Source organism: Phyllostomus discolor, chromosome 3 (assembly GCF_004126475.2).
Source record: "Phyllostomus discolor isolate MPI-MPIP mPhyDis1 chromosome 3, mPhyDis1.pri.v3, whole genome shotgun sequence".
In the NCBI taxonomy this organism is placed as follows: Eukaryota; Metazoa; Chordata; class Mammalia; order Chiroptera; family Phyllostomidae; genus Phyllostomus; species Phyllostomus discolor.
Window position 1 is genome coordinate 26,768,148 of NC_040905.2, and position 12,083 is coordinate 26,780,230.

Sequence of the window (12,083 nt, forward strand, 5' to 3'; positions counted from 1 at the left end):
CAGGCCCTCAAGGAATTGGATGATGCCCACCTGCATTGTTGAGGATGAACTTCTTTACTCAGTCTACTGACTCAAATGCTAAACTCTTCCTGAGACAATCTCAGGGACACAGTGAGAAATAATGTTTTTACCACCTCTCTGAGTGTCCCTTAGCCCAGTCAAGGTTGACACATAAAATTAACCATCTCAAGATTCATTCCTGAACTAACTTTGTACCATGTCTTTTCTCTCTGACATTCAGCACCGTACAGAATGCTTTGTGCTTAATATCTGTTGCCCTACTGTTATTTTATTCATTCATTCCAAAAATGTTTATTTGGCACTTAGTATGTGGTGGGAACTGCAGGTTTGGATGAAAAAGGTGGTGTTGTTCTTGCCTTGGAATCAAACATAACAAATCCAAAATGAATTGTGCCTTGTGATTTGCTACCAGGCAAGTAAGCATGGATGGCTCAATCTCCACCTATGGTTTCAGTTAGTGAAAAGGTGGTATTCCTTTTTTGTTTCATTTATGTACCATAGAAATTTGATATTGTAGTACTGAAGAGCAGTAATATCAGAAGAGCAGCAATTGAGCAGAAATGCCACAATTATGTTGGGGAATAATTTTGATTTCCAAGGATCTGATGAGAGAACAATCTGGGAATTTAGAGGACCCTGAAGAGATTTGATACATCTAGTCCTGAAATACTGGTAGATGCTCAGCTCCCAAAGAGTTACCAGTAAAATGCATTAGCAAAAACTTTATGTGGGAAGATGATAAGAGGGGAAAGTGATCATCCTGCCATGCAAATGATATATACATAAAAGTATAGGAAAATGTCACCTTTACAACTGAGTTTTGTTTTTTTTTAAGATTTTATTTATTTAGACAGAGGGAAAGGGAGAGAGAAAGAGAGGGAGAGAAACATCAATGTGTAGTTGCCTCTCACACACCCGCCACTGGGAACCTGGCCTGCAATCCAGGTACGTTACTTAGACCAGGAATCAAACCAGAGACTCTTTGATTCACAGGTCGGCACACAATCCACTGAGCCACACCAGCCAGGACTACAATTGAGTCTGCAAATGTATTTTTCGTGGATTTTATGACCCTTGAGTTTTGGTATTTCCTCTTTCCAAATGGCTTATTATGTAAATGCTTACCATATTGGATGTTGGAGCATAGCGCCCCACCATCCTCATCACTTTCATTGCGTATGCCTGAGTTTGGCTGTGGCCCTTAAAGGTAAGGATCATTAGCACAAAGGGATTTCATGTGAACTTGAACCGTATGATGAGTATAATTATGCCTATGGCTGGACATAATAATTCCAGTGTTGTATTTATAGGAAGTCAAGGAAAACTAAAATAAGAATGTGTGAAATGGTAAGCTGTAGTCGTTCCTTACTAAGGAAATTTATGTTATTATTTAGCTGTAATATTCCTGGTTCTGTGGCATCTCTTAAAACAATGGGATTAAATAGTCCTAGAGTTTTGAGGCAATGGGGTTCTGAACAGTTAGTTTGAGTTAGACTTCCTAGTTTTAGTCCCAGCTAATATTTTGGGGAAGCTACTTAAACTCTTAAAATTTGAGATATCTCAGACAATAAAATGCCAACCTCATTGGATCAGTGAAAAGAATGAGTAAGTTAATGCATATAAAGCATTCAGAAGAGTATGATACATACAAAGTAAGTTCTTAAAATGTTAATTACCATTATTATGTGTTCTTGTATAAATGGCCATTCCCAAGCAGGTATGGGCATAAACATCATAAGTAGAACTTTTTTCATAATGCCCCAATCAGGCCCCCAATTCCCTATCAAATTTCATTCTGAGTTATGTACCAGGAATTAAAATAATTTTGAGAGATTATCATAATGTAGTTAAGAATCACTAATATAATGGTATTGCTAATTTTTTTTTATCGAACTTAATAGGTTTTTGCATCATCCTAAGCTACCAGGAAATGTTGCCCATTTTATTTCATAGAGTCTTTATTTCATTTAGATGAATTAAATAAACTATGGGAAACATTTTATTTGGATAACAAGACATTTGGCAAGATAAAATGGCAGAACAGAGCAGATGGAATCCTATAACTTGAAGGACTGGGTCAGAAAGAGGTGTTTTGTTATATTTTTATTCTTTTGAAACTGTTCTGGAAAGGGCCTATGATTTTGCTTCAGGGTGCTGATTCCTGTCATCCTGTGTCTTGCTAGGTGACCCGGGATGACACTGTGGTTTTTAAAAACATTTGTCTGTCAGTTCTGTGAACTTTCGCAGACAGCTCTTTGCCATTGTTTTTGCGTCTGCACCGAGGTCTACATAGTTACACAGCTGACACTGATTTGTTCCATTCCATCTTGACATCATGGCTCCTGCTTTCCAGATTTGTCGGACAGTTTGCTGAAGGCTTCCTATTATTACCCTGTCATCTGTGCCGGCTTCCCTCACATTTGTCTTCACCATGTGTCTCCGTCATATGAAATTACCACTGCCAGGAGTCCATGATTATGAAGTCAACTCATTCATGTTAAATGAGGATAAAAGGTATTGTGAGAAAGAAGGTCACCAGGATTAAACCCTTGATGAGTGCGGACACGAGGGACACTGGGGAGCAAATTCCATCTCCACAGTGGAAAACTGGTCTTTCATCTTTTCTGTGGAGCCAGCAGCCAGAGCACTCTGATCTTCTCCCAGGCAGGAGAACACCTGAGGACAGTGTTTACACGGTGATGCCAACGGTAGTTCATTTTCTAATAAAGCGTTTTCTAGTTCGTTTTCTAATAAACACTCAGTCATGTGCTCCAGTACTACAGGCACAGTCACCATGTCAGATTCCCTAAAGGCATTGCTGAGGTATAATAGCAGAAATGACCTTCCATTCTTTCATTATACATAGAACTGGTGTGATGGTGTTGCTGTTGGTGCTTCTAAAACCAAGGTCGTAGAACCTGATGTGGGTTAGGATTTTCCGTGGAGAGAAAGTAGGAGGACCAACCTGTGTAAGTTAGAGTATTCTAGCTAGGCGTTCGTCAGAGGAACGGAGGCTGGGGGCATTTTAGGTTCACTCTCACTCAGGTATGTACTCCTTTCTCTGAGGTTTCCACGTTCTTTTTGAAAATGACCTACCCTCCAAATAAGGTACATTGGACCCTTACATTAACACCTACTGCCTCACCAAAATAGCAATGAAACTTGTCAAAGGGGGTAGCCCCATAAACCTAGAGAATGGGCTAGTAAGGAACTATGTTTCACCAAATTTGAAATGCCGTGAGCAACAATGCTTTTTAAACGATCACATTATAAAATATAAGTCATCCAAATTCAAGATAGTAAACCCAGAGATGTTACATATTTTTTAAAAACCTTAGAACTGATTCAATATCAGTTTGACCCCAAGTTCCTCACCCCACCCCCCACAACTGGTTGACTGGACTCCTCCACATTGAGGAATATGAGAGGTTTAGTCTCTGGATGGTATAAAATTAAAGTCTCAACTACAGGACCATAAGAAAGAATGTTTAAAGTGGAGTACTGAAAGTCAAGAGTGGGAAAACATGAAATTTTGCTCACTAAATTTTGAGCCTCTCCCTGCTCCTGGCCTCTACTTGGCACAGTTTTCAAACTGGTCTCAAAGCTAAATGTTTACAATTATACCTGGAGCTTGAAGGACTCTTCTCTGGGAGTGTTGCATGCACACACATACTAGACCCCCTGCAAGAGCACCACTAGCAAGCCCCACTTATGCTGAGCCTGACAGCTCTCTCCCCCTACCATCCCCCCAGAAATAAAAGCAGGTTGCTAGGGAACTTAGACATTTCAAAATGCCTGTACTGTGAAAGATAAATTCTAAAACAAATTTGTTATAAAAGAGGAACTGTGCTGAGAGAAGGAAGCATGACAACGGTAACATTACTGAGGGAGAAAAGATTATTTCACAGCTATAAAATAAATACTAGATAATTAAAAGAAATAGAGGGAAAACATGTCTTTGAAATTAGAAGTATAACAATACCAATGAACCACTTGTTAGAGACCTATATGATATGAGTTAGTTTGGACATGCAACCAGAAGTGGGATTACTAAGTCATATAGTAATTTTATTTTTAATTTTACATAGACACAATTTCATTAGTGGCTGCATTATTTGACATCTCCACCAACACTGCACAAGGGTTTCAGTTTCTTCACATCTTGTCAAACTTGTTATTTTTTTGTGCTAGGATGATAGCCACCCTAGCAGGTGAGAGGTGATATTTCATTGTGGTTTTGATGTGTATTTCCCTGATGCTTAGTGATGTCAAGCTATTTTTTTATACACCTGTTGTCCATTTGTGTCTTTTTTGTAGAAATGCATATACAACTACTTTGCCCATTTTTTGTTGTTGTTTACTATTGAGTTGTATGAGTTTTTTACATATTTTAGAAATTAACCACTTTAAATATTTTTCTCCCATTTCATTGTTGCCTTTTCACTCTGTTGGCTGTTTCCTTTGCTGAAAGGAAAGGAAGCTTTTTAGTTTTGGGTAGTCCTAGTTGTCTATTCTGCTTTTGTTTCCTGTGTTTTAGGTATCCATCACTTGTTATAGTTTGATTTGAGTCACTGCTTCCCCACTGCCCAGGAGAAAGTCATACTGGTGGTCTTTGGCCACATAATTATTCTTTTATTTATTTTGCCAGCTTCTCTTTTCCCATCTACCTTCCAAATCCAGATAACATTCAAATATCTTTCTTCACTCTTCTTCTCATCATTTTTTTAAAGTCTCAGCTTCAACAACTTAATTTAATACCATCTATTCACTTAACAATTTTACCAAATAAGAAATCCAAGAAATTATTCAGCCCTGGAAGGTCTTCTCTTTCTCCAAACATCCCACTGAGTTAACACTGGAGAATTGTCCTCTCTCAACCCACCCCACAGTTTAAGTATCTCTTGTGGGACAGAAGCTAATTTCCTGTTGCAGCAATGCCCCTGATGATGCTATGGATGCCCTTAGGCCACAGGAGTGTCCCAGGTGTGAGAACCACAGTTCCAGCTCTTTGGTTCCCAAGTCTAAGGTCAGTTTTCAGTTCCAACCATAATATCATACCAGGATTCCAACTATATGATGTAGCAAAAGTCCTCCCTATGAGCCTGAGGCCCCTGGGTTGGGGTGAGGTAGGAAATAACTATAATATGAGTGACAGTGTAGTAAGTCATTTCAGAACCTGGACTCTAGAGTTTATTTTTAATTATTGTAATATGAATCCTAATGAATTTCATAGTATATATTGGCATCATATGGCCTCTACATTACTGAACTGCTATTGTCTCTAGAAAGAATTGAAAGTAATAGGAATATTTAGTGCATCCACAAAGAATTCGTTCCTTCAATGTCCCCCTTCTCTATGTCCAGATCTCCTAAAACACCATTTTTTATCTATTCCCTTTTCTGCTTGGGAAGAATCTTTCCTGGCCAAGGCTAATCCTTCCACCTTAAGTACCCTAACATATTTTGTAAAGTGAGAAAAAAATAGAACCTAGGTAATAGAGTTTTTAAGATGTTTACAAGGTAATACGTGCAAAGTACTTAGTTCAGTGCACATACACTTATTTAACAGATATTGATTAAGCACCTACTGTGTGCCAGTACCACTCAAGAGTCTAGAAACAGTAGCAACCCATCAGGAAAAGTTTCTGCCTTGTATACTATCCTAGTAATTAGGCACTTGATAGTCAGCACTCAATATACATTTTAGCCTCTGACTTTATGTCTTGTGTTATTATATTAATAAAATAGAGGATTTCAGATGAAGAAGAGAAACTTACTTGCTCCTTAAGGACCTTGACATTTATGTGTACTCCTTAGTGAAGCACAGAGGGATAATTCACTTAATTACTTGCTTGTTTCATATACACAATGACAAAGTAAGCATTTATTGAATGGGCATTCTAAAAAGACAACACATTAGTTCAGTTTCCCTAATAAAGAAAATGTCAATTCAATTAAAAAGTCATCAGGCAAATAAAAGTAACAACCCAAAGGTAGCCTCTATTCGTAATACTGTATAGTGAACAATGTTTTTTCTTAAATGTGAAAACGTGAGTACTTAGCGGGTTACTCATTTGTTTGGTGTGAATTTTTAAATGCGGTGGAAAATATGCATTTAAAAATCAAGTAGAGGGGAAAAACTTATTTTTTAAAAACCTTCCAGCTTTCATTAAAGATATAGTAACAGGATTTGGAAATACCTTCTACCTGAAAAAAAACAACAAAAAACATACAGACAAAAAATATGAATGCAACATCAGTTTGCAAGACACTGAATTGTAGGCAATGAAGGATGGTGCTTCCTAATGAAGCAAACAAAATGAGCCCTGTGGTTGCCCCAGCTCACAGCAGTGAGAGAGTTTCCTCACGATGGTATGGACGGGGGATTCAGACAGAGCACAGACCACTCCATGAGTTTGGAAGACAGCACCGAGAGTCTAGGAAGTTAAAAGGTGGCTGGGATTTGTAGGACAAAATAGAAGAAAGGATATTGCTACTCAAGCAGATAACCCCTGGGAACTGCAAAGATCACCTTCTCCTATTCAGTAGAGAACTGAGTAGCCCATGTGTGTAAGGAAGCCACTGAGGAGCAGGGAAAGAACCACCTGAAAGAATGGGAGGAAATAGCACCTGGTGCTCACACCAGGACCAGGATCTGTGTCTACACCCACCAGCCCAGCAGGGACACCCCATAATGCATGGGGCATGGAGTAGAGCACTCTGAAGGTTCTGCCTGGGCAGTGTAATTAGCCCTACACTAAGTGCAGTTCTGTTGCCTCCAACAAATAAATACAAGACTCAACTATGTCAAATTCTTTCCATGTATCTGTGCCCCAGAACAGAGCTTAACAATATCTGTAGGACTTTGAAGATAACCAGAATATAAAGAGATAAAATTCATAATGTTTTATGTTCAAAGATCTTCACACATGAAGAGGAGGAAAAATATGGTCCATATTAAGGAAAAAAAATCAATCAGCTGAAACTGACACAGATGCTAGAATCAGGGCATTTAAACAGTTTTTACACGTGTATTCCATATGTTCAAAAAGTTAAATAGAGATGTGGAAGATATAAAAAAATCTCAGATGGAACTTCTGGGGATGTTTGATTCATTTGAAATAAAAATACACTCAATAGAATTGATGGTAGATTCAACATTGCAGAAGAAAGGATTGGTTAATTCAAAAACACTCATAGAAATTATCCAAAATGAAACACAAAGGGTGAGAAAAAGAATTTTTTAAATGAGAGAAGAATTCATGAGCTGTGGGGCAATTCCAAGTGGCCTAATATACACTTAATTGTCACTGAAGAAGAGCAGATAGTGGGTAAGAGAGACAAATTTTTGAAGAAATAATGGCTGGAAACTTTCGAGATTTGCGGGCAACCTTAAATCTGAACACTGAGGAAGCCCAATGAATCACAAGCAAAAGCAAATACCCCAAGGAACATGAAAATCAAGTTGTTCAGCACCGATGATAATCATAAGTGACTCCAAATAGGTACAACAATTTTGAGAAAGAAGAACAAAGTAGGAGGGATCATAATACCTGTAATCAAACTATATTACAAGGCCACAGTAATTAAAACAGTCTGTTTCTAGCATAAGAACAGATGAATAGATCAATGGAACAGAATAGAGAGCCCAGAAATAAACCCAAGTCTCTATGACCAATTAATATTTGACAAGGGGGGCAGAAACATAAAATGCAGTAAAAATACCCTCTTCAACAAATGGTGTTGGGAGATCTGGACAGCTACATGCAAAAAAAAATGAAACTTAACCACCAATTTACACCATATACCAAAATAAACTCAAGATGGATAAAAGACTTAAATATAAGTTGTGACACCATAAAAATCCTAGAGAAGACCATAGACAGGAAAATCTCAGATATTCCATGCAGCAATATTTTCACTGATATGTCCCCTAGAGCACGGGACATAAAGGAAAGAATAAACAAATGGGACCTCGTCAAATTAAATAGCTTCTGCATGGCTAAAGAAAACAGCATTAAAATGAAAAGGGAACCAACCATATGGGAAAATATATTTGCAAATGATATCTCAGACAAAGGTTTGATCTCCAAAATATATGACGAACTCACACGACTCCACTCCAGGAAGACAAACAATCCAATTAAAAAAAAACGGGCAAAAGACCTAAACAGACACTTCTCCAAGGAGGACATACAGAGGGCTCAGAGACATATGAAAGGATGCTCAGCATCACTAGCCATCAGAGAGATGCAAATTGAAACCACAATGAGATACCACTTAACACCAGTCAGAATGGCCATCATAACCAAATCAACAAACAATAAGAGCTGGCAAGGCTGTGCAGAAAAGGGAACCCTAGTACACTATTGGTGGGAATGAGACTGGTACAGCCACTGTGGAAAACAGTATGGAATTTTCTCAAAAAACTAAAGATGGAAACTGCCTTTCAATCTAGCAATCTACTGCTGGGACTATACCCCAAGAATCCTGAATCACCAATCCAAAAGAACCTATGCACCCCAGTGTTCATGGCAGCACAATTTACAATAGCCAAATGCTGGAAACAGCCTATGTGCCCATCAGTAAATGAGTATATTGAAAAGCTGTGGTACATTTACTACTGAGTAGTAATGGAATACTACTCAGCAGAAAGAAAGAAGGAGCTCCTACCCTTTGCAACAGTATGGATGGATCTGGAGAGCATTATGCTAAGTGGAGTAAGGAGGTGGTGAAAGACAAATACCATATGATCTCACCTATAAGTGGGACCTAATCAACAAAACAACCAAGCAAACAAAAATAGAACCAGAGAAGTTGAAATAAAGGACAAACTGGCAGTAACCACAGGAGAGGAGGAAGGAGGATAATGGGGGTGGGGGGAAAAGGGAAAGTATCATCAAGGATCGTGTGTAAAGAACCCTTGGACAAAGCCAAAGCGGGGAAGGATTGAGGGTGGGAGTTTGGATGGAGGCTGGTGGGAAAAGTGGTGGCAGGAAAATGGAGACAACTGTACATGAACAACAATTTAAAAAAAGAAAATCTTAAAAGGAGTCTGAGCAAAAAAAAAAAACACCATATAAAGAATCAAAGATAAATAATACCATAGGGTTTTTTTTGTCAGAAATAATGCAAATGAGAGGATAGTAGAGCAAAAGTGTTTTAAAGAAATGAGGACAAATAAAGATTCTTGTGGGCCATGTAAAGCTGGAAGAATTTATCACCTAAAGAACCACATACAGGAAATATTAAGGGAAGTCTTTCAGACAGAAGGCAAATGAAGCCAGATGGAAATACAGATCTGTACAAAGTGATGAGGAGCCCTGGAAATTGTAACTATATTTGAAAGGCAGTTTCACAAATGAAAAAGTGTCTCCTATCACTTCCCACCCATATGGCTGAAATGAAGAAAATATATAGTGAGGCCACAGCTTTGAGGAAGCACACCCAAGTATAGGGTCTGTCCTAGCAGAATTCCAGGAAGATTTATGAGTCCTGACTCATAATGCCACACCGTCTCATTGTATTGAGCTACTTCTAATATATGCAAACATGCAGTAAATTAAAGTTCTTTCAATAATACAAATAATGAATTTCTATCTACCTATGAGGAGTTCTCTATGGTCCTCAGATATTATGTTTTTAAGGTGTTTTCAATTCAGAGGTATGAGTTGGTTTCCTGCTATACAGAGGAATTTACGATAATATAATGTAAAGACTAGTAATGAAAAATCTCCTAGAACTTGCATATTTTTGAGGAAAGAAACATGAAAAAAGCAGCACTTGAAGGCAGAAGAAGGAAGGCTTAGCTGCACAAAATACACTCAGCAGGAGTCTTGGTACCCATTCTTCACAAATAGTCTTTGCCCTCCTTCAGAATATATGAGAATAAAAGTTTGATCTGAAACAACAGCATGCTTCCTAAGTTTTAGCATCCCTAAAGGGAAAAGTGAAGCTGTCCTATGTAGAATGTCTCTTACACAGATCCCCTAAATAATGTCAACATTAAAAAATCTGCCCTTACGGAAAAGAGGAAAGATACTCTTAATTCATGTAGAGGGCAAAATAGTTCCTACTTTTTAAAGGCCTTGCCCAAGACTGTCCTGGGGTAATAAGTAAAACTCACTCATCTTTTCTGGACAGACAAATCCCTGCAATGTTGGGAGTTTTAGTTTTCCAAAATGGACTGCAACCCGATATTTCATCATTTTTCAGCATTCCTTTTTTTAATCATCCAAACGTAACTGTGCAGATAGTTAATTATTTTTAAAAGAGGTTAAATGTAACACAGTAAAAACATTTCTTGAACTCTTTAGTTAAAACATGTGATTTGATATAATTATATTTATTTAAAAACCTAAGTGTATGGGGAAGTAAAATATAAAAACTAAAATATGGTATAAAGCCCAGTAGTTGGAACAGCTAAGATTCTTGATATACTGAATGAGTCATTGTTTATGAAAGTTAATCCTTTAACAGTAGATTTGGGGATCCTTTGTATAACTGTAGATCCTTCATTGGTTTAATGGGCTATTTTTAAAAATGATATAGCAAAATTTCAAAGGTCATTCCCTTAGTCACTAGCCTGGGTAGAGTCTATCATTGCCATTCCACTCAAATTCAAAGCATAAGAAAGTATAGGTTTAAGCATGACTTTTCTTCAGTCTACAATATGTAAGTAATATGAGGGTCAAATTAGGATACTGAGGCAGCTGGAAGGCCAGTAGGGAATAAATACTGTACTGCAAATGATAGAAAAATTAAATCTTTCACTTTTGGTATCCATGGGGTGATGGGTCATCCGCCAAACACAGCATAGGCTAATTTTTCATGGACAGTGTCTCATTGAGTCCTCATGTCAACCTTATGAAATAAGTATTGTAAACCCGTTTTATAGATGATAAAAGTGATATTTAGGTTAAATAACTTATTCAAGACCCTGCAGCTAATGGGCCCCAGGACTGTGACACAAGCCTGGGTCTGTCTGAACTGCAAATTCTTCTTCAGTTCCACGCCAGCACTCTCTATTTCTTAGATTTGACATCTTGGCCGGTCAGATTTTTCCCCCTCAACCAACTGTCTTTTGGGTCTGAATTCCACTTTTTACGTAAACAATAGAATTCATCTTTTTGGTGGTTCTCTTTCAGGAATTACAGTTTGAAAGACTGACTCGAGAGCTGGAGGCAGAGCGCCAGATCGTGGCCAGCCAGCTGGAGCGATGCAAGCTGGGGTCAGAGACCGGCAGCATGAGCAGCATCAGGTACTGGGCGCCCCGCTCTCCGCGGCCTGTGCTTTGCGTTGCAGTGAAAGTAAATTGTGGTGTTTATCTTCTCCTTACAAAGCTGGCAGTAGAATTGGAACATTCAGTCAGTCAGATGTTGGAAAGGAATTGCAACCAACCTGATTTAAGATGTTCAAAAGCTGTCTGAAATGGCCTTATTTGTCCTTGAAACTTTTAACAAAAGTAGGCCCTGCCCTGAGTGCAAATATGCATGATTTTACACAAATGAAGGCTCTTCGTTTGGTCAGCTTGCTTGAAGTCTGGAGATGCCATACCACAGTCTCTGAGTTTGTTCATCTTTTCTGAATGATCCGGAGTTGCAGGTTCTGGAAATGAGAGAATATTCTGATATAACCCTTATTGTTTGCTAATATACGATACTAAATTATAAAATTGCTCCTTCCATGTTAACTACACGTTTAATTGCCATGTATAAAACTATTTCAATTTCATAGATAGAGTGATTATTCAATTAGGGGTTAGTTTGAAGTTATGAATGTAAAAACAAAACAAAATGTAGTCATTTGGCCACAGAGTGAAAGATCCACCTTAGGACTTTGTTTTTCTATTTAAAAATGCAAGTGTGTGAATGAGTGTGTGTGTGTGTGTGTGAGAGAGAGACAAACAAGTATAGTTCTGTGTGTCAACTTTGGTTTCTCAAAAATGCACTGTACTTTTCTGCCCTCTTGTTCTACATTGTTTTTGACACTACATTTTTAGGGAAGAGTCTTGATTAAGGAAACAGTAGTTACTGTTGCAAATAAATTCCAATATTACAGTA

General features: G+C 38.1%; 1 protein-coding gene across 5 annotated transcripts in view; it reads left to right on the forward strand.

Moving 5' to 3' along the window:
• Positions 1 to 12,083, forward strand: part of CTNND2 (catenin delta 2) — an 828,740-nt gene that overhangs the window by 286,255 nt on the left and 530,402 nt on the right. For all 5 annotated transcript variants that reach the window (XM_036020261.1, XM_028518208.2, XM_036020263.1 and 2 more), the window contains one exon: positions 11,169 to 11,281. In XM_036020261.1, the coding sequence (XP_035876154.1) occupies positions 11,169 to 11,281 (113 nt within the window). The remainder of the gene's footprint in view (positions 1 to 11,168; positions 11,282 to 12,083) is intronic.